Source organism: Suricata suricatta, chromosome 9, assembly GCF_006229205.1.
Source record: "Suricata suricatta isolate VVHF042 chromosome 9, meerkat_22Aug2017_6uvM2_HiC, whole genome shotgun sequence".
Classification (NCBI taxonomy): Eukaryota; Metazoa; Chordata; class Mammalia; order Carnivora; family Herpestidae; genus Suricata; species Suricata suricatta.
Genome location: NC_043708.1, coordinates 96,653,171 through 96,681,057, shown reverse-complemented (window position 1 = coordinate 96,681,057; position 27,887 = coordinate 96,653,171). Strand labels below are relative to the sequence as shown.

Below are 27,887 nucleotides of genomic sequence, written 5' to 3'. Positions count from 1 at the left end.
TGTAAACAGCCTAAAGGTTTCCAGGTAATGAAATGATCAGACGCAGATACAGACTCTAATATGTCCAAGTAAGTAAAGATGAAATTTAAAATTGCAGCAGGAAACTGAAAATGTACAAAAGAGTCTGATGGAAATTCTAGAATTGAAAAATATAACAACAGAATTAAGAATTTGATGGATTTATTTTTTTTTAATATTTTTTATTTATTTTTGAGAGAGAGAGATACAGAGTGTGAGCAGGGGAGGGTCAGAGAGAGAGGGAGACACAGAATCCGAAGCAGGCTCCAGGCTCTGAGCTAGCTGTCAGCACAGAGCCCAAAGCGGGGCTCTAACCCACGAACTGTGAGATCATGACCCGAGCCGAAGCCGGACGCTTAACTGATTGAGCCACCCAGGCGCCCCAAGAATTTGATGGATTTAGATTTGGATGGTATATCATAAGAAAACAGAATGAACCAGTCAGAAGCAAAAGGATAATAAAATAGAGAAAAGAGATAGGAGATTCATTAAGAAGGTATAGCATATGTATAATTGATCTGTCAGGTGGAAAAAAAAAATGACACAGAAATAGGGCAGAGAATTTTCCAAATATGACAGAGCATATCAATATTTTTGGTAAGCCCTGTAATTAGAGCATGATAAATACTTTACACTGAAAATAACACCCTAGGATGTTATTAGAAAAGTCTAAAACCAAAAGATATATATTCTTAAAAGCAACCAGTAAAAAAAAAAAAAAAAAAATCTAGTCACCCTCAAAGAAGCAACAGTAAAAATGACAGTTCTTTTTTCATTGGAGATTGTTGAAACCACAAGAGAGTGGAGTGTGCTGAAGCTGAGTAACTGCCATTTTAGAATGCTGTACTCAATGAAAATAGAAAAAAGCAAAATGAAGGTGGTAACTGAAAGAACAATTAAACATGGAATTGTCAAGGGAGAAGGAAAGTATGAAATGTGACTGTAAATTTGGAATTGTGGCTTTAATCTGATTTAATTTGGTTAAGAAATTTTTTTTAATTTTTAATTTTTGAGAGGAGAGAGAGAGAGAGAGTGAGCTAGCGCACAGATGCAAACAGGGGAGGGGCAGAAAGAGAGGGAGACAAACAATCCAAAGAAGGCTCCAGGCTCTGAGCTGTCAGCACAGACCTGATGTTGGGCTCAAACTCATGAGCAGTGAGATAGTGACTGAGCCGAAGTTGGACGCTTAACCAACTGAGCCACCCGGGTGCCCCAAATCTAATTTAATTTGAATTCTTCGTAACTGTGTCATCAAAACTCATCTAAAATGGAGTCCTAAGATGTCGGCAAATGTTTAAATGCTTAGATTCAGTAGCAGTATTAATTCTTTAAATAAATACTTACTGAGTATCTCCTCTTTGCCTGCCAAGTCTGTGTTAGGTGATAGCAGTATAGTGAGAAGCAAACACGGAGATTGTTCTTTCTGGAGCTCCTTTTCTAGTGGTTGAAGTAATGGTGGTGGGCTGGGACAGAAATTAAACCAGTCACCACACAATATACTGTAAGGTTGTACTATGGAAGGGACATGGGTACATGGTTCTGTAAAGTGGTATAATTGATGAGTCTGAAGGAAAAAGCTAGGTTCGGAGAGGCAGCTGTAGCATTGCAAAGACTTGCAGGAGACAGACGATGTTGGAGGATTGGAAAGAAGGCCTGTTCAGCTGTAGCGCAGAGAGCTAGGGTTGGGTTATGTGGTGGAGTCTCCCTTTGAAGAAACCGGGCAGGTAAGCTGAAACTGCAGTGTTGATTTGGTGGCCCATGTAAAGCATTTAGGGTTTTATCTTTAGAGCCGTAGGAAGCCATTGATATATATTATGCAGATGGGTAATATTTGCAAATTGGCACTTTGCAAAGATGGTGAATAGATGGTTTGGAGAATAGAGGGAAGGCCAGTAGAGATATTGCAGTACTCTAGGTAATAAGTGATGGTAGCTTGGGCTAATGTGAGGGCACCAGAGATAATGGGCATTTTCTCTAGGTAATAGATCAGTTTGACGGGGTTGGGTAATAGATTGGGTATTAGAGGTAGAGAGAAGAAAATATCAAAGTATTATAAGCTACTTATAAGATTAGCTTTATATTTAAAGGATTATATATTTAAAAATACGTTTTGAAAATGTTTAAAAGTGAAAGAATTGCTTGAATAAATCATAAGTCATTTATAGAGTGGAATGTCATGAGACTGAGATTTATAAGAAATGTAATAGTGTGGGGGAATACCTGTGGCGTTACATAATAAAGCAGAATACAAAATTGCACCTAATGTGTATTTTTAGCTATATGAAGTTATAATAGTGAAGCATACTAATTATCAGAAATGACTCTTTTTTTGACATATAGACACCTCAAGAACATGCTGTTAATGGTCCAGAACACTTGAGGAAAAAACGTACAACTTCAGCTGAAAGAAATACTTGTCAGCTTTATATTCAGACTGATCATCTGTTCTTTAAATATTATGGAACACGAGAAGCTGTGATTGCCCAGGTACTTATAATTTTGCTACTATTTTAGGAGTTCTTCTACTGCTTCATTACACCTGTACAACTAAAGTTATGGCATATCTCTTTTTTGACAAAATACATATTTTTAATAATTGTAAAATAAGTAGGATAAGTACACAGATGACTGAAAGACCAGTTAGGATGTTTTAGAGTCATCCAAAGCTGAAGTGTAAAAAAATGATTTCAGGAAGTTGATAGCACTGGATCTTAGTTTTGAAAAGAGGATTGAGTTTTCTTTTCTTTTAAATTTTTATTTTTTGTGAGCTTACATCCAAGTTAATTAGCATATAGTGCAATAATGATTTCAGGAGTAGAGTCCGTTGATTCATCCCCTGCATGTAATGCCCAGCACTCACCCCAACAAGTGTCCTCTTTAATTCTTCTTGCCTATTTAGCCCTATCCTCCAGCCACAATCTCTCTAGCAACCCTCATTTTGTTCTCTGTATTTTAGAGTAAGAGGGTTGAATTTTCAACCATGGTCCTAAAGAATGGAAGAATAGAGAAATCCTTCCAAAGAGAAGCATTTAATTTCTATTCTGTATTCCTATTGTACTTAGCACTTTTTTTTTTTACTTCGTACTTTTGGAGTTGCATTATTTGCATTTGTATCTTCTCAACACTTATTATAAAGTAAAACATTTTTGGAGATAGCCATCTAAGATATCCTTCCTGTTGAAGATTCCCAGTGGGAGTTTGATGATGCATTTTGACTCCAAATTTGATTTGAGACTAAGAGGATTCAGGTCCCAGTAGTATAAATGATGAACTCATGTTGGTGGTGTTGACTAGCTTAATTTCAGATGTGTTTAAAAGCTGAGTGATCATTCCTTAGGATATTGAAAATGTAGACCTGAAGTTTGGGAGAGTTTAACCTTTCTGCATAGAATTTACGAGTACAAAAGATATAGTTCAAATAAGGGAAGAGAATGAAATCAAAAGGGAAGAAACTGAGGGGTAATATCTGTATACAGTGAGTAGGATGAGGGTGAGAAGCTATGGGGGAAATATAATAGTTAAACTTGTAGGAGATTAACTGGAGTTAGCCAAGGAAGAAATAGGTTTCAAAACAAAATGTCACATTGTAGAGATATCAAAGAGAATGAAGAATGACTACAGTGTGTTAATTTACTAGTGGAGGAGTTCTTTCATAATGTATACATGTATCACATCATCAAGATGTACACTTTAAACATCTTACAGTTTTATTTGTCAATTATGCTCCAGTGATACTGGAAGAAAAAGACTATAAAAGGTTGGTTTTTAGTTAACTAGAAGGTTATTGATGAGTTTAAAGCTGCTCTTGGTAGAGTTGTGATAGTGAAAACACCGCAAACTGTAATGGATCGGTTGGCCGAAGCAGCAAGATTTTTTTTTTTTTTTTTTTTGAGAAAGAGAGTGAGCAGAGTACAACTTGCGGAGAGGCAGAGAGAGAGGATGATAGAGGATCTGAGGCAGGCTCTGTGTGGTCAGTGCTCAGAACCCAATGTGGGGTCCGAGCCACAAAACTGTGAGATCATGACCTGAGCTGAAATCAAGAGTTGGACACTTAACTGACTGAGCCACCCAGGTGCCTCAGTGATCCAGGAAGGGTTTTAAGAAATGTGAAAAATAGAAAAAAATATGGTGGTTTAGAAATAATATGGAATATTTGGGGGTGAAAGGAGGACAGGGAATACTCATGAGCATGTTGGTAAGAAGAGGAAAATGATCCAGTAGAAAAGCAATGTGAGATACAAGAGAAAGAAAAATTGATAGACAATGTTCTTGAAATTCCAGCCAGTAAGGAATGGGATCAGGAATAAAGAAAAGTTTCTTTTTGAGAACGATAGAAATGGATGAAGATAGAAAAATTTGAAGGTAAGGAGGGAGGGGGGAATCAAGATGAACTCTCAGTGAAGTATGAAGTATAATCATCTTTCGAGGAATGTTTGAACTACTACTGTCAGGAATGGAGAAGAAACAATTTGATAAGGGATTAGAGGACAAGCTGAAGTTAGATAACATGCCTGTCAGTACTGTTAGGACTTTCTTTCCTTTTTTTTTAAATTTTTAATGTTGTTTATTTTTGAGACAGAGAGAGGGAGACAGAGCATAAGTGAGGGAGGGTCAGAGAGAGAGGGAGACACAGAATCCAAAGCAGGCTCCAGGCCCTGAGCTGTCAGCACAGAGCCTGATGCAGGGCTTGAACCCATGGATTATGAGATCCTGACCTGAGCTGAAGTCAGATGCTTAACCAACTGAGCCACCCAGGCACCCCTGTTAGGACTTTCTTTAATACTTTGGCAACCTGGGCTACTTCTGAAATTATTATTGTTAATTCTCCTACCTGACTGTGCTGTGTTTATATAATTTATTTGAAAATAGTTTTAAAAGTAAACATGTATGTTTTTACATAAATTGTAGCAAGAATGCTTTTTATAATGCTTTTTATATTTAAAGATGGGAAAGTGGTTTAGAAGCCAGAGAGTTTAGTTGGGAGTCAGGTAGATAAACAGAGAAACTTTTTGTGTTCTATCACTATGTTTAATTTCCTCCTAGAATTTAGCAAGTCTTTTTTTTTTAAATTTATTTTTGAGAGAGAAAAAGAGAGAGAGAGAGAGAGAGAGACAAACAAAGCATGAGTAGGGCAAGGGTAGAGAGAGAGAGAGGGAGACACAGAATCTGAAACTGGCTCCAGGCTCTAAGCTGTCAGCCCCAAAATGGGGCTTGAACTCATGAGCAGTGAGATCATGACCTGAGCTGAAGCTGGACGCTTAACTGACTGAGCCATCCAGGTGCTCCTAGAACTTAGGAAATCTCAGTGTATCTTATTTATGTTTGCATTACTTCCTCTCTTCCCTCCTCCTCTAGAATAAATCTTTGTAAATTTATAGGGACCTTTTCTATTTGTTCATCATTAGATTCCTATCACCTGAAACAGTGCTAGTATATAGTAAGTGGTCAACAAAACTTAGAGAATGTGTACTAGTGCAGTAGTAGAAAGACTAAAGTCAGAAAATGACTGAGTGTCCTGATTATTATTAGGGAAATTCTTACAGGAGATATTCGAACTAAGCCTGAAGGATAAATATACTGTAGGCCTAAGGAAATAGCATGTGAAAAGGAATGGAAGTCTGACATTGCAAGATTGATTGAGGAAACAAAGTTTTATATGATTGAAGCAAGAGTGCATATTTTTTTTTGCTGGGGAAGAGTCTGGAAAAGGCACAGAATCTCCCCTCTCAGCCCTAGTTGACTAATCTATTTCATCTTTTCATCCAGTGTATATTGTAGACATTTGAAAATTTTAGTGTGGTAGAACATGAATAGTTCTTGATTTGGGAGATGGAAATTCAGTCTTTTTCACATTTTAATACTGCCTCTAAAATATTGTTCTTTTTTTAAATCTACAGATATCCAGTCATGTTAAAGCAATTGATACAATTTACCAGACCACAGACTTCTCTGGAATTCGTAACATCAGTTTCATGGTGAAACGAATAAGAGTAAGGAATTCCTTTATTTTATAATTTTTTTTCAATGTTTGTTTATTTTTGAGAGAGCATGCACGTGCAAGTGGGGGAGGGGCAGAGAGAGAGAGACCCTGAATTCAAAGCAGGCTCTGGGCTCTAAGCTGTCATCACAGAGCCCAACGCACGGCTCAAACCCACGGACTGTGAGATCATGAACTGAGCTGCAAATGCTCAGCTGATTGAGCCACCCAGGCATCCCAAGTATAAGGAATTTCAGTAGTTCAGAACATTAAGAAAGACAATAAGGACCATATTTACAAAAAGAAAAATACTTGCTTTTTACTTTATACATTAATAGTTTATATTTTATTACTGATCCAGTCTATCTTTACTCTTAGCTTTTACATATTTTCTCTCTCTCTCAATCTCTCTCTCTCGTTTTCTCACTCTCTCTTTCTCTCACACACACACACACAGACACACACACGGATACCTGGATTTATGATTTAGAATGAAATCTATAGGGCTTTGATCTGTACTGCAAAAGAGGTAACAGTCAGACTATATTCTGTCTGTCTGATTAATATACCAGTTAGAAAGCCCTAACCTCTCAATAACTACGGGTGTAGTACTTGACCTTTCCCCCACAACATAATATTCTAGTCTCTTAAGATTTGGTTTGTACAGTATTTTTCAAAGTGTGTATCATTAGGTGCTCCAGGGGAGGAAAAGATAGATGGAATGGTTAAATAAAATTGGAAGTTGGAAAAAAACTTAGTACTGTATCCTCTTCTTGTAAATTCACAGTGCACACTAACATATCTCAAATTTTGAGAACTCCTTCAGGAGAGAAACTCATAATTTTTTTTAATGTTTATTTTGAAAGAGAGAGCAAGTGAGGGCCAGAGAGCAAGGGAAAGAGAGAATCCCAAGCAGGCTCCCTGCTGTTAGTGTGGAGCCTGTTGTGGGCCTCAATGCCATGAACTGTAAGATCATGACCTGAGCTGAAATCAAGAGTCAGACATTTAACTGACTGAGCCACCCAGGTGCCCTGAAACTCATGGGCTTCATGAACTTATTTCAAAAATAATTTGACCATGGAACCTTTTCTGTATTAATGTCAACTGAAAGTCCAAATAAATGTGGAACACATTTTGAGAAATGCTCACCTAGCACTACAGGGTCACTGATGGTTAGTTTTAATGTTATAAATTTAAATAAGCAGATATTAAATTACTAACAAAATTGGGGTGGTTGTTTCAAAATGTGAATTCTTTCCATATATGTATAGCTTTTAAGAATGTGAATTTATAAACTAGATAAGCAACCTGAATTTAAAAAATTGACTTTCAGAAGTATTTGCCACCCGGTTACTTTCTATTTGTACTCCTAACTTTCTTCAAACATAATTGACTAAATTATAATTTGTGTTCATAGGTGTAATATATTTAATAGCATAGGTAAAAGTATACCTTACTTAGTAGTATGATTAAATGTCAAATTGCAGTTAAAGGGGAAATGTGGTTTGTAGATAAATAATGTAAGAATTGTTCATAATCAATTCATTTCATGTATTTTGAGAGCAATTTAAACCCTTAAATAAGCAAGAAAAAGTACTGTTTAGTAGGCAAAACAATACAATGCTAAGTAGTGAATCGCTTCTTGATCTCTTGGCTAAGATCAAGTGTAGTATCTATTCTTACCAGTTAAAATGCAAAGTAGTGAAAAGTAATGTACCAGAACAAATTACGGTGAACCATTTTTTTTTGAGTAAAAATGATTTGCATTATGAAGAAATGCATGTATATGAATGGATAGTGTGACAGTTTATTGTTTTCAGGTTTTTAGCTGAGATTAAAATTTTAGTTCAGCTCTCATCTGCTGAAGATTCCTTATGACCCATTAATTAATTTGAAGTTCATACCAATATTTAAATAAGAATTATCTCATTTTTAATATAGGTAGCAAAAATATAGATGCAATTTTGCTTTGTAGCCAATATTACAGAAATATCAAGGAATTTCATTTGACTGTTTGGTGGGAAAAAGCCATATATAGCATGTCTCTAAGCATGGGCTGTTTACAATATATAGTATGATTACTTTTGGAATTTTTTTGTTTGATGATCATTACTGATTGTTTTTAGTGAATTGTCAGTAGATAAATCAGATGTTCTGAAATCTGTCCTTAGGCAGTTGCCCTCAGTAGTGTTTTTACAATCCTGCTTCTAAGCCTCTTGGTTTTACTGAAGGGTGTGGATCCTAAAATGACCTAACATTCTTATTTTATCAACTGTTATCTCCTCCCTTTACTACCAACATTTTCAATAGAATGAGGTTTGCCTTCTACAAAATGTTTACTTTCATGGGTATCCCTTTTTATTCTGTATCAGTAGTTCTGTATGTAATGCTCTGACTTACACGAGGAAAGCCAAATTGTTCTAGTGTCCTTCAAAAAGTTAGGCAGCAGTCTCTGAAAGGAGGTAGGCAGAGGCTAATAAATGAAAGCTTTTGTTTAGTAGAAGTTTGGTATCAGAACTGATTATTCTTCAGATTGTGAAGGAGGAACCTACACTAGGAGTATAGTAGCTAAGCATCATAAGAAATATTCTGGAGGAACTCAGCTTGTTCAGTAAGAAAAGAGAATTGGCAGTAAAACAAACAAACAAACAAACAAAAAAAAACCCCAACAATTCTTGCCCAAAGTCACAGAATAACAGTTGAATTTGCAGTTTATTGGGCTTCACTATGATTTTAGGCAAAGAGAACCAAGAAAACGATTTGTCTGTTGCTTTGACAGTCTTGGGTTTATCTAAGTTATGTTCTAATAATTAGCTAAAATTTAGGGTTTTATATCCTTAGATTTTCCACCATGTGCAAGAGATTAGTACTAAAAGAGACTTACTCAGATGAATAAATTTGAGAAGCTATACTTCCTTTATTAGAATTTTGCTTTCAAGCAGAACTTGTTTTTCCATCCCAAAGAGAATGGTTCAATGTTCAGGAATCCTGGCAAACCTTGCTCAGAAATTTAAGATGCTCAGTTTTAATTCTCCTATTCTGCTTTTTTTCCTCCCTCTTTCTTTCTTTTTGGCTTCTATCATCAGCTCAGGGATGGGGACAGTGCGAAGAGTTGTAGAAGCCTTCCTTAATTCAGACCTGATTTCCTTTGGGTCCCAAGCATATTGTCCAGGTGGATGCAGAAGAAGGGGAGCAAGGACTTTACATGAAGGCTCTGCTAATATTAATTGCTTATTTAAATAATTATTTTGGATTTTAGATCAACACAACTGCTGATGAGAAGGATCCTACAAATCCCTTTCGTTTCCCAAATATTGGTGTGGAGAAGTTTCTGGAATTGAATTCTGAGCAGAATCATGATGACTACTGTTTGGCCTATGTCTTCACAGACCGAGATTTTGATGATGGTGTTCTTGGTCTGGCGTGGGTTGGAGCACCTTCAGGTAGTTTATTTATTTAACTATGTCTTGACTTAATGCTTGAAACAAAAACCAGTTTTCAGGGCAACTTGAATTTTACAGACGTATAGGAGAACCTGATGCCTGTACAATACCTTCATTTACACAACTTGAGTTAGGCAAGCATGATGAAGCAAATTTTTATTTTGACATGAATACTAACAAGGGGATATCCTGATATTTGGTACATTCAGTGGCTGAATAAATAATTTTATGAGAAAAAAAGTACTCATTTTTGAAAACAAATTAAATATTATTTTTTCATAAAAGTTAATGTTATTAATTTAAAACATTTTTCTTTCTTGGAAAGAGGGCCTTAGAATTACAAGTGGAAAACTGTGTTCTTGTTTCTGTTCTGGAATAAGATAGAGAATAGAGAAACCCAGATCAGGAGCAGTAGGTAGAAAAGAAAGACTGCTCTTATTACTATTTTATTTATAGTCTTTATTTTAACAAAGGAGAAGTGTCACCTGAAAGAGATACAAGCAAGAGTCACCAGTACCCACAGCTCCACTGACCTCAGCACCTGGGCCTACCCTCTGTTGGGGTCTCTGTCTTAGCCAAGAAAGCTACTGTTGCTCAGAAAGCCAGGATAGGATCTTCTTCCCATTGCAGTGGGGATGGGAGAGTCTGATTTACATTAGCATAGGTTCGGGAGCCTAGTTTAGAGATACACAAATTTATTAATGGAAAGATTGAGTAAAAACAATCCCATACTCTTTGAATATAGATTTGGCCATACAGAGATTGGTCAGTGGTTTATCATTTTTGAGCTTTATACAGTAATATCTCTTCTGATGTATCATTTCTATCTTTTTAAAAGAAGCAACTTGTGTTTTATGCAGGATAAGGCCAGTTTTTCTATTCCTAGTTTATTTTCTATTCCTATTAGTTTATTGTTTGATTTGTGATGCATATTTTAACATCTTAAGTGGAACTATATTTTAGCTTTTATATTTTTGTGCTCTTTTTTTTTAAGCCAGCAGTGAATATTCTTTTTACAATTTTAAAACTTCTTTTATTTTCCTTCCACATTTTTATGTCCTTAAGGTGCAAGTTTATGTCATGGATTGTATATATCATAGTATAATATTTTTGGAGATTTATATTTGTCTCTTAATGTTGATCGGTCCTAGTTTTGTGTTACTTGCATTGTCAGCAGATTTTACACACTCACTCTTTTCTATGATAATTTCACATGTTTTATAACTTTTATATTTTGAAATTTCTTTTCCCCTCCTTGAATAAGTTGGATGGTTTTATCACAAAGATTATGATTTCTTCTATTTGTTCATTAGTAAGTATTATAAAAATTCAAGTATGCTTTTGATTTTTTTGTTGTAAATTACCATTAATATAGTGATTCTCAAAGTCTCTTCCTTGGACTAGCAACATCAGCATCATCTGGGAACTTATTAGAAATGTAAATTCATGGGCCCCACCCAGGTCTACTGAATCAGAAACTATGTGTGGAATCCAGTGATCTTTGTTTGAACAAGCCTTCCAGATGATTCTGATGCACACTCAAGTTTGAGAACTCTTATATTCATATTTGTGTCTCTAAAGAAACTTGCTTACAGAATGGTTCCTGGGCAAACAATTGGATGATTGTAAACCAGAAACTTCGTGTCATTTTACATTTTCAACTCCAGACTTGTGTTCTTTAAGAATGTAATGCTTCTGAAGGCGCTTGGTCATTTTTTTTTTTTAATTCTTTAAATAGCTTCATGTCTATACATGCAAAAATAGGCTAAATTTTAGGACAGTTTTAGATCCCAGAAAAATGGAGCAAATGGTATAGAGAGTTACTGTATACGCTTTTCCCCCCATATTATTAACAGCTTACATTGGTATGTTACATTTGTTATAGTTAAAAAACATATTGTTTCATTATTGATAACTGAAGTCCATAGTTGATTCACTTTTTTTTTTTTAGTTTTTACCTAAGGTCTCTTTTTTGTTTCAGGATCTCTCCCAAGATACCACATTACATTTAGTTGTTATGTCTCTTTAGTCTTTCCTTGGGTGTTTTAGTTTCTTGGACTTTTTTGTTTTTGATGGCCTTATCAATATTGAGGAGTACTGGTCAGGTAGGTATCTTGTAGGATGCCCCTCTCTTCCAGTCTGTTTGATGTTTTCTTCGTGATTAAATTGGGGTAATGGGGAAAAATAATTTTTATATTTAGTTATTTTTATATTTGGACCACTAATTGTCATGCTGCTCATTTTACTGAAGTGGCAATGATTAGAGGTCTGGATTTTAAATGGTTGGACACATACTTGTATTTTTGTCATAGGTTCTACATCTGATGCCCTCTTCCTTTATTCTGTGTTAAACCCCCAATTCCAGTTCTTAGAAGCCTTATTCTAAGAGCTGTTGGGAAGGATACTAGGCAGGGATGGAAGAATAGGGGCCAGAGTGGGCAAGAGAAGGGATCTTTGTTCCTTTGATCCAGCTTTTTCTAGTACAGGGTGCCTGCTCTATACTAGACATTGACAGGTTTTTCTTCCCTGTCCTTTGCCTTTTGACTCTCTGAACTGAGTCTTATGTTTGACTTACATTGTATTTTTTATAAGGAAAAATATATTTGACTTTATTGATTATTCCAATACCCTTCTAAGGTACAGGTATTATTGCCTTCATTCTAAAGATGAGGAAAGGATTCAGAGACTTTTGACCAACCCAGTATCACACAGAACCTAGAATCTGGAACTTTTGTTTCCAGATTCAGTTCATTTAGGAGTTATTGTACTAAGTATTATAGACTTCAATATCTTAGCTTTCTCTAAGACATTTCTGATAAGAAGTTGAATTGTTTCCTGCATTTTAGTGGAGGTTTTGTACTGTTGGAATCCTTTTTTTTTTAAGAGAAAGGAGTTATAAAAGAGTACTACTCTGTAATATTTAGCTATCGTTTTGGGTAATTGTAATGGCATAATGGGAGGGGCACTGGTTTGGGAGCTAGGAGATTGGGTTTTTGTCTGTTCTGTCTCTCTAAATTCAGGGAAATCATTTTGCTTCAACGTGTTTATTTTTCATTGTAATTTCTTCTCTTTTCTGTTCTTTGAGACTTCATGTTTCTGCCTATACACCTTAGTAATGCTTCCCGTTACCTGTTTGTTTTTTAAAAAAATGTTTATATATTTTGAGAGAGAGAAAGCGTGTGCATGGCAGAGGCAGAGAGATTGGGAGAGAGAGAATTCCATGCAGGTTTGGTACTGTCTGAGTAGAATCCAGCATGGGGCTCAATCTCATCAATCGTGAGATCATGACCTGAGCTGAAATAAAGAGTCAGATGCCTTACTGACTGAGCCACCCAGGCACTCCCCTGTTGCCTGATATTTTAAAAATACCATTTCATAGCTGATCTCTTCAGCTTCTTAATCTTCTCATTTTTTTTGGCCTAATTTTGATTTTGTTTTATTTAGCTTGGTTTTATTTAATTCTACAGATATTTTACTACTCAGTGGGAAGGATTTTGTTGTGATGTATATTAATTTTCACAGAATATTACTCCAATTATTAGCTGTAGTCTTCACTGACTTCATTAAGCTGGGAAAAAATGAAGGCTAAAACATTTGAATAGTAGATTTCATGTCTTTAAGTCTTATGCTGCTTTTTATTCTTATGTAATATCACACTGTAGTTGGCTACTGCCTTGGATTTCTTTAATGAGCAAAGCAGCATCTCTTCCCCAACTCCATACTAAGTGGAAACACCTAGGGAACTGGGCTGACTTGGAGGCTCCCATTTAATATTATACACAGATTAGGGGCGCCTGTGGGTGGCTCAGTTGGTTAAGCATCTGACTTCAGCTTAGGTCATGATCTCATGGTTCATAAGATAACAAAATATTATACACAGATTAGAAGAGAGTAAAAAAAAAGAAAGTCCCATCTTCCAAACAAAGTCAGTCTTAGATATGACTCTGGAAAGATTTCGTCAAACTTTTCTTTGTATGAGCAGTGGTCTGTTTTAAGCAGGTAGCCTCTTATTTAATTTAGAGAACTGAAACTGATTCCTTGACTATATTCGATACTCTTTTTGTTTTATTTCACTCTGGCACCCTTCCAACCTGTCTTTTGATAGGGGCCTTTTAAGAAAAATTATTAAGGTATATTTTGTTCATATGTTGTCCTTCTTAATGTTATCCTAATGAACATAGTCTCATTTTGGGCAGGCCACAAAATAAGGCAAGCTCTGGAATTCATCTCCTTAATTAATCCTGAACCATTCAGTATTCCTCTAACCATTTGTGAAAAGCATTCCCTGAAACATTTCATTTGGTAGCAATGGTCTCTTCTGTTTTTCTTAATTTAGAAATTTTAGTTTGATTTTACATATTAGGATTTAAAGGCATACAGAGCTCAACATGGGGTTCACAAGATAACCACAAACTATCAAATTCTTAACATGTTTTTTAAAAGTCTAATTATAAGGCTAGGAGAATTACATAATTGCAGTATTACAAGACACTTAATAGTGGCATTTTGTGCAAGTCTGGATTGTTCCATGCAGATGTTTAACATCTGAGGTCCCTACCTATTATGTGACAGTACTGCTCCCCACACATGAAAGGTGAAGAAATGTCCCAGGACATTTCCTGATAACTTTTCTGGGAGTGGTACTACTTTCTGGTTCAAAATTACTGCTCAGATTAACACTGCATGGTCAGCATACTACTGTTAAGTTTTAGGTGTTAAGGTCTGCTCACATCAAAACTGTTGTGGACTCAGTCAGGGTATTCTATTACCCTTGTAGTTTTTCTAATTTGGAGGAGGAGGTCTGTTTTAATAGCTTTTAACTCAAATTTAAAAAATTTTACCCTTATCATTACTATTTACAATTTGTGTTTTGCAGTGATGACTATATGTAGTAAAATTTTCAATGGATAATATAAAGCAATTACTGAACTTGAGCTGTTGTTTAGCTATAGGTATATATGATATCATTAATTGAATTTCTAGCACATCAGAACTAGTTGCAGTATTTTTTACAAAATTAAACCATAACTGAGCACTGGGGTTATATGGAATTTATGAGTTAGCACCTAAACTAATATAATACTGTTAACTATATTGGAATTAAAATTACAAAAAGAATACAGTGTTTTTTCCCCATAAAATTAAAAAAAGAATTGGTGTTAACTATATTGGAATTAAAATTAAAAAAAGAATACAGTGTTTTTTCCCCATATAATTAACATATATTAGTAGTTTGTAACAAATATCAAGCTTTTTTGTGATAGTTATTAAAACCAAAAGCACTTGTTATGTTACGCAAGATGTTAATTACAGCGACTATATTTCAGAACAGTACATTCAAGTTTATATATGATCATCCCTTAAATGAGATAGACCTTAAAAATACAGAAAAAATATATTATCAGAGTTTTTAATACATGCTATTTTTTTCTTTTTTTTAACTGATAAAAGATTTACAGTGTGAAGTCTTCTATGCTTGATTCAAGTTTGACAGTACTGCATTGGACCAATTTCCATATGACAAGTCTTCACAGAGGCAGGATATTAATTTACTATTTTTTTAAAGCTATAATATGTAGATGATAATTTTTACAGAGTGCTTATTCATATCTTTTCTAATCTAGAAATAGTAATACAGTCCTTAGGATTCATCTCCAAAAGTAGAAGTAGTGTAAGAAAATATATTAAATATTACTAAATTATTTGCTGCTTTCTATTAAGATTTCTTCGTAGAAAAGGCAGTAAGTTTTGAGTATCATAAAGGTTCTCTAATTTTTAATGGCAAATTTGCATATAGCTCAGTCTTTCAGCTTACACATCTGTGAAGCATGTTATTTCAGCTTCCTAACTCCTATCATAACAGTAATTCAGATTTATATTTTGTTGCCGTATACTTTCTGATGTTAAAAGGAGTAGGGCAGCAATTGCAGTGTTGTGCCATTCTTGCAAATCTTTTGAATTGCCTTCTATTATATGCTTTATTGAGGATTATAAATACTAGATTTTTAATGGTTTATTAACTTGCTTGTAACTTTGTACATAGAAAGCTAATTTGAAATAATTTGACCAGTTATGAGAATATCCTAACATTTGATTGTATTTTAATAAAAAAAATCAAAGAAACCTTTACATGTGAATGTAAACTAAAGAATTCTCACTGAAAGTCTTTAACAGAGTTTTAAAATGAACTATGTTTTTCTCAGTATAATATACATAAAGACATGGGTTGGTCAGCCAGTTTCTGATTTTCCTGTTGTTGTTTTTTAAATTTCTTATGTTAATTGCCTTCAGATGTACGAGTACTTTTAGTTTGGTATTAAGCTTTAAAGTTTCTACTATTGAACAGGTGAACTACAAAATGATTTAATATGGATAATATAAGTAGCAATATGGCTTTTCTTTTATTTTTTTAAGTTTTTTGATTTATTTTGATAGAGAGTGCATGCGCATGTGTGCACTCAAGCAGGAGAGGGGAGGGGCAGACATAGAGAGGGAGAGAGAGAATTCCAAGCAGGCTCTATCAGTGCAGAACCTGACTCGGGGTTCGGACTCACAAGCCTCAAGTCTCAAAGCCTGAGCTGAAGTCAGACACAACAGACCGAGCCACCCAGGTGCCCCAGTGATACGGCTTTTCTTTTAAAATTTGAAAATATTCTCAAGACACTTTGGAAAATCATAATTCAATTTTTGAACTTATTTTGAAAAAACTTTCATACCTGCTCAAAAGTTGCAAGAATAGTACAGTGAACTCCTGATAGATTAATCAGTCAGCCTTTCCCCACATTTGCTTTCTTCCATTTCCATCCCACCCTCTATCCTTCCTTCCCACTCCCCACTGTTTTTTTTTTTTTTTTACCTACTAGACATAATTCTTCTCTTCCCCCCCGCTTTATTGAGATATAATTAATTGATAAATAAAATTGTAAGATATTTGAAGTGTACCACATAATGATTTGGTATTCATATACATTATGAGAGGATTTCCCATTGAGTAGCAAACACATCCATCACCTCACATATTTATTTATTTATTTTTGATGAGAATAAGTTCTCTGCAAATTTCATTTGTACAGTACAGTGTTATCAACTATAGTCATCATGTTATACATTAGCCACTGAGACCTTATTCCTTCTGTTTTTTTATTTTTAATTTTTTAAATTACTTTTTTTAAAAAGTTTATTAATTTTGAGAGAGAAACAGTGTGTGTAAGCTGGGGAGGGGCAAAGAGAGAGGGAGAGAGTAGGCTCCACACTGTCATCACAGAGCCCTGTGTGGGGCTTGATCTCACAAATTGTGATATCATACATGACCTGAGTGGAAACCAATAGTCAGGCGACTGACTGAGCCACTGAGGCGCCCTGAGCTTACTCTTTCTGTAACTGAAAGTTTGTACCCTTTTACAAATCTATCCCTATCCTTCTCTCCACTTCCTCACCAGCCCCGGCAACAACTAATTATTTTCTTTTTTAAAAAATATATTGTGTATTCCCTGTCAGGATAGTGAATTACATACTCTTATGCATCACTGCTATGATTTGTAGAAGTGATTTTCTCAGAATTGACTTGAGAATATTTTGTTCAACTTTCACTTAACCTATATTAATTTTTTAACATGAAAAATTTAACAGAAACTTATTTGTTTTGCTAAATTGATGGGAGCAAAAATTGGTGAATACTTTGATTATGAAGAAGAACATTTTATTAAGGGTCTTACCCTGCGTCCTGGGAGTTTATGTGTTCCACAAAAACTTATTTGAAGTGACTTCCTAGTCTTGGACTAAAGAAACTTTTGAGTATTTGATATATGTGATATATATAAAATGTTTTAATTAATATAGCATATATTAGAAAGTTATTTGGGGGGTACATAGATAGATGCTAATTGAGCCATCTTTTGTTCTGAATTAGGAAGCTCTGGAGGAATATGTGAAAAAAGTAAGCTGTATTCAGATGGTAAGAAGAAGTCCTTAAACACTGGAATTATTACTGTTCAGAACTATGGGTCTCATGTACCCCCCAAAGTATCTCACATTACTTTTGCTCATGAAGTTGGACATAACTTTGGATCTCCAGTAAGTATTGTCTAATTATTCAATTTTTAAAAAGTTACTAATCTAACTTTTATGTTGAGTGATTTCTTTGCATTGAAAACAAGTATATATGAATGTTTAGGGGTTTTTTTGAATTGAAGTAAAGTCGACTGACTTTAGTTTTTTTATAATAGAATACACAGTAATGTTCTTGACAATATGGAAAGGGAGGATTGTAGAATATTTGTGAGTTAAATAAGAAGAGTAAGCATAACAATGCAAGATTCTATGAAGGCAAGGGATTTTGTCTATTTCATTCACTTCTCTGTCTGCTGGTCCTAGAACAGTGCCTGGTATGTGATGCATTCAAATATCTGTTGAGTGAGGATCACTTTTTATTGTTTCAGGTACATTTTGAATGTTAGCAAACTGTGGAGTATATTTTATTTTTATTTTTTTGCTTGGATTTTGTTAAAATGTTATTGGGGGTTAGTTGATTTTTCTTTATTGTGGGATGCAATATTTAAAAATCTTTCAGTATGAAAAATCACAACATAGAGAAAAGTAGAGAACAATGGTACAATAAATTTTTACATGGCCATCATCCAGAACAGGGATCAGCAAACTTTTTCCGTAAATAGACTGCTAGTAAACATTCTAGGTTTCGGAGGCAACATTTGGTCTCTATTATATATTTTTCTTTGTTGCTTTTCAATTCTTTAAACACAGGAAGCTAGGGGCGCCTGGGTGGCTCAGTCCGTTAAGCGTCGGGCTTTGGGTCAGGTCATGATCTCACGGTTCATGAGTTCGAGCCCCGCGTTGGGCTCTGTACTGACACCCTGCTCAGAGCCTAGAGGCTGCTTCAGATTCTGTGTCTCCCTCTCTCTTTCACCCTCCACTGCTTGCACTGTCTCTCTTTGTCTCTCAAAAATAAATAAAAAACATAAAAAAAATTTTTAAACATGGGAAACTATTCTTAGCTTACACCATATAGAAATGGGGTATGGGCTGCTGACCTCTGATTCAGACACAAAAGCTATCAAGATTTTGCCATATCTCCTTTCTTTATTTCTTTTCTTTTCGTTTTTTTTTTTTTTGGTAAGGTATTTATTAGAAGCAAATTTATTTATCCTTACATATTTCAGTATACATCCCTAAAGAAATAGACATTTTCTTACATAACCATGATGTGGTTATGATACCTGACAAAATTAACAAGTCTTTGGTATCATTTAGTCCTCAATTCATTATATTGATTTTCAGGTGACCTAAAGATTAATACACACACAAATACAAAGTACTGAAAGATAGTCTCTGTGATTTTGGTAGGGCTTATTAAATAACAACTTTGAGAAAATTTTATTTGATAACTATATGTGAATTCATTTTACTTGCACTGAATCACTTATAAAAAATGGAAATTTTCATGAGTTTAGAAAAAAAATTATATGCTTGGAGCTTAACATCCTTAAATGCACTTTTCTAATTTTCTCCTGGTTTGTGAACTAGAAGTGCCATCTCATTAAGTTGCAAGCCCTTCTTCTAAGTCTCTATCAGAAATTGATAGATTATTATCAGTATTCTTGGATAAACTATTTAAAATGTGTTGAATCTCTCTTCTTGACTGCTTCTGTGATGTGTTCTTTTGTTTGTTTTGTTTTTGAGTTCGATATATATTTTTTTCCTCATTAGAGGTTCAAAACCCACAGTGGTTTCTTTTTGTGATCTGTGAGCAGAGAACTATTGTTTATGATTAGTGTGCCTTTTCAAGGGCAAGTAAATATCCTCTTTTCTCTCCTAGTCCCCTTGATTCCAGCCTTTACTAGGGGAGTTGTGGTATTTTATAGCTATTCCTCTGTTCTGTAGTCTAGGACCTCCCAGATCTTAATGTGCATACAAATTACCAGGGATATTAAAATACAGATTCTATTTCCATTGGAGGGGACAAGTTTCTGCATTTTTAAGACACTCCCAGGTGATGCTGTAGCTGCCACTGGTCTGCAGACCACATGTGGAATAGGGGATCTTATCTGTTCTCTTCGTTTCCTGTGTAATCTGTTCTCTACCCAGCTGCCAGAGATTTTCTTTAGTTAGAATATTAATTTCATATTACTTAATGCTTTTTGTTTAATGAATAAATTGGTTCACATTCTTTGCATAGCCTGCTATCTTTTCCTCTCTTACGAGATTACTTTTAATGACTCTACCATGCTCAATCACACCCCATTCCTATGTGGGGTAAATATAATAGATTAAAAAAACTAGATATAAAAACAAAATATAACTTTAATAGAGCAGCCAGAACCGTAAATTCCTGAGCCTATCTTCCTTGACATCTTTATCTGAAATCTGTCTTTATCTCTCCTGTTGTACATCTGTACTCTATCAGTGTTATTTCTCTGAGTGGCTCACACTGTCTCATATTTATCTTACCCTAAATCTTTATTGCATACCTATTGTTAACCACCTTAGAAGCTTTGCTTGGGAAGTTGTAATCATAATGACACTAGTTTCTGTCCTCAGTATGAAAGTTATGTGTTTACTCTTAACAAATTAATCTTTGTGATTAATTAATGTGAATTCACATTAATTCACAGCCCCAAGATTACGAGTTGCACACTCTACCAACTGAGCCAGCCAAGCACCCTTGATTAACTTGTAATGGATTTATGGGGCAAAGAGACTAGCCTGGGATATCAAAATATGCTATCTCTTTGAAGTAGAATGTAAGGCCTTCAAGGGCTGGAGACAGTGCTTAACTCATCCTTATATTTTTATATTCTATTTTATTACTCTTATAATACTGTACACATGCTAATGTTTATTGAATTGAAATATATAAAATATTCTGTGATTATATCAAGATTTATACAGCACTGGGATTTGTTTTCTTACTTTTTCTAAAATTCTAATGCTGAGAATAATTCCAATGTCTCACATTATCATAAACCAAATTAAATTCTATAGAATGAAAACATAAAGCAAGGTAATATTGGAGAATAGTAAAGAGTTGTTAAATGCTGAATCTAGGTTCAGGAGAACAGCAGGAGGGTACCACAAAGAATAAATGTGATAGCATAGCTCTATCTTTAAGTTGCTTTTTACGTTGCTTCAGGAGGGCGCCTGGCTGGCTCAGTCAGAAGAACCTCTAACTCTTGATCTTGGGATAGTGAGTTCAAATCTCGCCCTGGGTGTAGAGATGACTTACATAATAATAATAATATTAATAATAATAAAAAATAAAAAAAATTTGTTGCCTCAGATTAGGGCGTAGGAAATGAAATAACTTAGATGGGCTCCGAGAAGAAACAGAATGCCCTTGGGCATTCTTTCTTTCTGGAGGGTAGAATTGAGTGCAAATGACAATTTAATTAAATAGAAGAACTTTAGGACCCAAATATTTTCAACCTTTCTGACAACTTCCGTATGTTATTTGAGGAGCATTGTGAGGTTTTTTGGTTTTTAATGTTTCTTTATTTTTGAGAGGGGGCAAGGAGGAGGGAGAATAGGAGTGAGGGAGGGGCAGAGAGAGAGACACAGAATCTGAAGCAGGCTCCAGGCTCTGAGTGCTCAGCACAGAGCCTGACGCAGGGCTCGAACCCACAAACTATGAGATCATGACCTGAGCCAAAGTCCAATGCTTAACCAACTGAGCCCCCCAGGTGCCCTGGTTTGTTTGTTTTTAATGCATATCCCCTGGGGGAGGAAGGAAGATAGGGAATCTTCTATGAGCTTGGTAGTATTCTGTTAGTTAATCTCAGTGCTGGTCACATAGGAATATTGAAGAAAACCCAAGGAGCTATAGTTGGTACTTTGCACTTTTCTGTATGTATCTGATACTTCAGTAATATTTGCCAACACCATAAACATTTTGTGTACATATACATATATGTCTCCTATTTTATTCTGAAAACAGTGTCTAGTTTTACTTCTTAGTTTTCCTTAATTTTCATTTAAAAGTAGATTTACATATCTTTCTTATGTACTTAGTTAATAAGTCAACTCTCTTAGATGCCTGTCTTGTATGTACTTAGCCTCATGCCATTCTATTTTGTTTCCTGTCTTTCTCTATCTCTGTCTTCTCATAGTAATTTAGCATGTATATTAAAGAATAGTCTTTTTAAGGGGCACCTGGGTGGCTCAGTCAATTAAGCATCCAACTTCAGCTCAGGTCATGATCTCACAGTCCGTGGTTTCGAGCCCCACGTCGGGTTCTGTGCTGACAGCTCAGAGCCTGGAGCCTGCTTCAGATTCTGTGTCTCCTTCTCTCTCTGCCCCTTCCCCACTCACTCTCTGTCTTTCTCAAAATAAATAAAGACATAAAAAATTTTAAAAAGAATAGTCATTTTAAGTAGTTTATATTCCTGTTACTAGTTTTGAAAGTAGACAAGCTTATTTTTCTTTCATTTTTATTTTTTAAATTTTAATTCCAGTGGAGTTAACATACACTGTTACATTAGTTGCAGGTGTACAATACAGTGATTCATTAATTCCATGCACTACTCAGTGTTCATTGTGATAAGTGTACTCTTAATAGACTCTTCACCTATTCCATCCACCCCCTGCCACCTCCTCTGGTAACCATCAGTTTGTTGTCTATAGTTAAGAGTCTGTTTCTTGGTTTGTCTCTCTTTCTCTCTTTTTCCCCTTTGTTCATTTCTTTTGTTTCTTAAATTCCACATGAGTGGAATCATATGGTATTTGTCTTTCTCTGACTAACTTATTTCACTTAGCATTAGACTCTGTAGCTTCATCCATGTTGTTGCAAATGGCAAGATTTAATTTTTTATGGCTAAATAATGTTCCGTTGTATATATGTGCAACACCTTTATCCGTTCATCTGTCAGTGGATACTTGGGCTGCTTCCATAATTTGGCTATTGTAAATAATGCTACAATAAACATAGAGGTGCATGTAAGCTTATATTTGATAGACTTCATGATGGTTTGTCCTCCATTCTGTCCTCCCTATTTACACAGTTATAAATTGTTGTGGCTAGACCTTCACTCATTTTTCCTTCCCTTCTAAGACAGTGACCCCTAAAAGAGTGAATTGTTTTCCTTCTCACAGTCTAAAACCATTGTAGGATCTTTTTTAGAGGAGAGTCCACAGGCTTCCATTGTTCTTCTGGTGAGAAAATTACATTCAGTCAGATGACCCAAAAACCTTATTTTACTTCCTGTTTATGTAACTCTATATTCTGTTTGGCAGCATGATTCTGGAACAGAGTGCACTCCAGGAGAATCTAAGAATTTAGGACAAAAAGAAAATGGCAATTACATCATGTATGCAAGAGCAACATCCGGGGACAAACTTAACAACAATAAATTCTCACTCTGTAGTATTAGAAATATAAGCCAAGTTCTTGAGAAGAAGAGAAACAACTGTTTTGTTGGTATGTATGTTTTCCTGACATATATTTTCAAACATTCAGAAATCTTGAAACACCCATGCACCTACCACCTGTATTTTATAACTATTAAAACTTTGCTGTATTTATTCTGTCACTGTTTATTAACTTATCCATCCCTCAATCCATGTTTTTTGTTGCAATTTAAAGTAGATTGTAGACCAAAGTGGTCAGGCAGCTACTGGATTTTCTTCTGATCCAGGTGAGAACCACAGTCTCCATGTTTGTTTACATAGACACAGACTGTAGACATCACTATTTTAGATGTTCCAGGAGTGGCATCCCTATTAGAAGCACGATGAGCTCTGATCAAGGAATTTATAGAAGCTGAAGATGTAGAACACAAAACAGGAAAAAATTTTTCCTTTGGGGGGGCTTTTTTCTTCCTTGGTGTGACTTCACCCCCAAATACTTCAGCCTATATAATTGACTGTCAGAGTTCAATATCGTTTGTGGTTTTTTTTTTATTAACATAAGTGAAATGTACAATGAGTCCACCATTTAATGAACTTTGGCAAATGTATATACCTGTGTAACCTAAGCACCTATCAAAACAGAATATTTCTGTCACTCCAGAAAGTTTTCATTTCCCTTCCCAGTTTCTTCCCCCAAGATAAATCTCACAGTCAACCATTATTCTGATTTATTTAACTATAGAGAAGTTTTGCTTGTTTTACTTCATGTAAGTGGAATCATATAATTTTTATTCTTTTGTGGAAGGCTGCTTTTACTCAGCATATTTTTAGATTCGTCATTAGTGCTTTCTATTTTTTGCTTAGTATTGCATTGTATGAATATATCATACTTTGCTCATCCACTTTCCTAATGATGAACTCCTGGGCTCTTCAGGTTTGGGCTAATATGAGTAATGCTGCCATGAAATTCTTTTTTTCTAATGGTAAAAAAAAAAAGGGATAAAACATGTATAATTTACATAAAAATAAATATAAAATAAATATAAATAAAAAATACACAGAATGTGTATCTAAACTAATTTTAAGTTACAATTCAGTGGCATTAAGTACATTCACAGTGATGTGCCACCATCACCACTATTCATTTCCAAACTTTTTAATTTATCCAAATAGAAATTCTACATTCACTATGCAGTAATTCCTGCTCCCCTCTCTCCCAAGCCCTTGGTAACTTCTAATCTATTTTCTCTCTGAATTTGCTGTTTTTGGGTACATTGTATAGGTGGGATCAGACAGTATTTGTCCTTCAGTGTCTGGCTTATTTCACTTAGCATTCATTCAAGTTGTAGCATGTATCAGAATGCCATTCTTTTTATGGCTGAATAATATTCCATTGTATGGATATACCACATTTTGTTTATCCATTCATCTGCTATGCTTCTCTTGTGGCATTTAATGTGTTCTAAATATTCTACCTTGTATTATGTTTGTTTGGGTTCCTGTCCTGTTTCACAAGATGTAAGTTACCTGAGGACAAACACACCTCCCTCCCTCCTGCTAATTCCCTCACCTGCCTGCTAAACCGTTCTCCATTTCTAAAATTTTGTCACTTCAAAAATGTTATATAAATAGAATCATGTAATATGTAAACCTTTTGAGATTGGCTTTTTTTCACTCAGCATAATTTCCTGAAGATACATTCAAATTGTTACCTGTATCAGGAATTTGTCTTTATTGCTGAGTAGTGTTCGATGGTATGACTGTACCACAGCTTGTCTAAACTTCTCACCTGTTAAAGGCTCTCTGGACTGTCTTCAGTTTCTCGTTATTATGCAGAAAGCAGACATAGCATACATGTACAGGTTGTTTATGTGGACATGAAGTTTTCATTTCCCCAAATCCGGTTGGTGGATCAAATGGTAATTGTTTGCTTTATTCATACAGAACTCTCAAAGTGGTTTGCAGCTTGGATATATTATTTTAGATTCTTAGCAGTGTATAAGTGATCTAATTTCTCTGCATCTTTGCCAGCTTTTGGCATTTTTGCTGTTTATGTTTTATCCATTCTGATAGTATAGTGATATTTTGTTGTGATTTTAATTTGTATTTTTCTGGTGAGTAAAAATGTTGTTCATCTTTTCATGTGCTTATTTGCCATCTGTATATCTTTTTCGGTGAAATGTTCATGTTTCTTGGCCATTTCTCATTGGATATTTTTCTTCTGTTGATTCTTAAGAGTTATTTGTTTTTTTAAGTTTGTTTGTTTGTTTGTTTGTTTGTTTATTTTGGGAGAGAAAGAGAACCAGAGGAGAGGGGGTGAGAGAGAGGGAGACAGAGGATCCGAGGTGGGCTCTGTGCTGACAGCTCAAACTCACAAGCCATGAGATCATAAACACAGCTGAAGTCGGAAGCTTAACCAACTGAGCCACTCAGGCACTGAGTTTTAAGACTTCTTTACACAGCCTAGATACTAGTCCTTTGTCCGATATTGATTTGCAAATATTTTTCCCGAGTCTGTAGCTTGTCATTTTCTCCTCTTCCCAGAACCATTCTCAGAATAGAAAATAAAATTTTGATCAGGTACAAATATCAATTTTTACTTACTTTGATTGGCTTTTTCTTTTAAAGCCTTCTTTTTGTTTTAAAAGGGCATATTAAAATTACAAGTCATGTTACTATCATTGTTGTTATTATCACTGCTGGTTTTTTCTAAAGCTTCTTAATGTAGAAGTGGCTACAGAGATTGTTCATTTGTAAACCACATTTTCACAAAAAACTTTCTAATTGAAGTTGTCTTTTAAAAATGAGCATATTGCTTTGTAGGTCTTATGGTAAGAAAATTCGTTTCTTAAATTATAACTATATATATAGTAATTTTTGCATTTAAACAGTATCTATGTGTTATAGCTTATTTGAGGTAATATTTCTGTGTGAGGTAAAAACCAATGTGTAGCAAATATTGCATCAGATTTTCTGACTTTATCATTTTTCTTGTTCACCTAAATTACATGTCACATGAATTCTGAAATGATTATTACTAGACTTCAGAAAAATCTTTTTTATTTACTTAGTATATATGTCCATGTGCATGCTTTTAGTTTTAGAGAACAAAAGAGGTGGTAGAAAATGAAAGAGAAGGATAGAACTTCAGTTAGCTCTAAGATTTCCTTTAATATTTGATGGGTTAAGGATAAGAATGCACTTTCTAAATACAAAGCTAGTCTTTCTAGAGTAGTTTGAATTCATACATGCTTTATATTTAAGATGTGTTCCCTTCTATTTATTCAGTTCTCAATGTGAAGCCTACAACTATACACAGCATTGATTTGGTGTAGCAGAAAGAGCAGAGCATGGGTCTGGTCTGCCATCTGCCCATACTGGGGCATATGGTTACAGCAAGGCACAGACTCTCTGAAACTTAGTTTTCTTTTCTGTAAAGTGAAGACATTTGATTCTTATCATTTCCCTGCAAATGCTAAAGTTCTATGATTTTATGAGCTTACAAAGAGCAACATTCCTTTTGCGATATTAAGCCCCACTGACAAAGTTAAAGAACTTTAAAAGACTCCAAATTTTTTTCTAAAAATCATTGTGTTTAGACCAGACTGTCTAACCTTAAATGAGCCAAGATTTGACCCAATATGGCGAGGCTCTGTGGGAATACAAAAGATACAAATAATATGTGGCTCTTCCCTAAAGAAGCTTTGGTCCAGCTGATGAGCAAAATTAATGTACGTTAAAAAAATATATATTTGTTGGCTGGGATACAGTCAGTCAAACACAGTGTGGGAAATTCATTAGACAAAAGGACCCATTTCTTTAACAATTAAATAGCGTTAAAAAAAAAAAAAAGCAGAGGGAGTGTGTTATTTATTGAAAGAACTTAAGACACATATCAGCCATCAACCAAAAGCAAGTATAGGTTTGAGGAGCCTTGTGTGGACGTTGGTTCAAATAAACGAGTTGTAAAAAGACAGTTGAGGAAATTTCACATGAATTGGTTATTAGATGTTGTTAAGCATATTGTTAATTTTGTTAGATGTGATGATGCTATTATGGTTAGATTTTAAAAAGAATGCCTAATTCTTAGATTCATCCTGGAGTATTTACAACAACAAATATATATATATGTTAGATGGAATCATTTATAGCAATTGTTGATAGTTGTTCAAGCTAAGTGACTGGTACATGGGAGTTCATTGTACTTATTCTTTTACTACTTCTAATGTATGTTTGAAATTTTTTGTTAACACAAAAGGTTTAATTTTTCTCTGGGTGATGAAGCACTAACTTATTTCGTGTTTGTGTAATAGTGCAGTCTTTGTTTAGTCAAGTTGAGTGTGGCATGACCTAAATCGAATATTACCATTCCCAGAAGGAACCTTAGAGGGGACCATAATGTCAAATCGTTTCACTGTAAGAAACTGAAGCCCCTAAAAAGGAAGGGACTTGCCCAAGGCTTCATTGCTAGTTAGTGACCGAGCCACTGTGAGAATTGAGTTTATGTCTTCCAATTTCTAGGTTCCTAGCTTTTTCTATGGTTTGTTCATCAGATATCCTTTCTGCCTGTAGTATGAGGCTCTGAAGAGTTTGTGGATTTTAAATCAAATTAACGTGTGCACACAGTGCTTACTTTGTTTTATTTATTGTTCTCAGAATCCGGCCAGCCTATTTGTGGAAACGGGATGGTAGAGCAAGGTGAAGAATGTGACTGTGGCTACAGTGACCAGTGTAAGGACGAGTGCTGCTACGACGCAAACCAGCCGGAGGGGAAGAAATGCAAGCTGAAGCCAGGGAAGCAGTGCAGGTACCATGCCGCGTCCCGTCATGCTCATGTGCCTGTCAGTCCCCTGAAGACACTTAGGACTGATTTAAAAATGACATTAAGAGATGCATATTGTTTTGAAACTTGGTCTTTATTTTCTGTTGTTATATTTATTTTTCCAGAGTAGAGTTGGTGCTGTGCTTGGCACATTGAGCTGCTTGTAATTGTAATTTGTGTGGTGGGTTTTAAAGAAAGACATGCAAGGACCCTCAATTGAATACACACTATTTAGTTCCCTGCTTATAAATGTGATTATTATCTGTATTTT

At 35.0% G+C, this 27,887-nt stretch overlaps 1 protein-coding gene across 1 annotated transcript in view; it reads left to right on the top strand.

The window, feature by feature from the left end:
* ADAM10 (ADAM metallopeptidase domain 10) overlaps positions 1 to 27,887 on the top strand; it is a 133,684-nt gene that overhangs the window by 87,997 nt on the left and 17,800 nt on the right. Inside the window, exons 6-11 of the mRNA XM_029951142.1 lie at positions 2,359 to 2,505; positions 5,916 to 6,008; positions 9,255 to 9,438; positions 17,348 to 17,511; positions 22,681 to 22,864; positions 27,451 to 27,601. Coding sequence (XP_029807002.1) covers positions 2,359 to 2,505; positions 5,916 to 6,008; positions 9,255 to 9,438; positions 17,348 to 17,511; positions 22,681 to 22,864; positions 27,451 to 27,601 — 923 coding nt within the window. The remainder of the gene's footprint in view (positions 1 to 2,358; positions 2,506 to 5,915; positions 6,009 to 9,254; positions 9,439 to 17,347; positions 17,512 to 22,680; positions 22,865 to 27,450; positions 27,602 to 27,887) is intronic.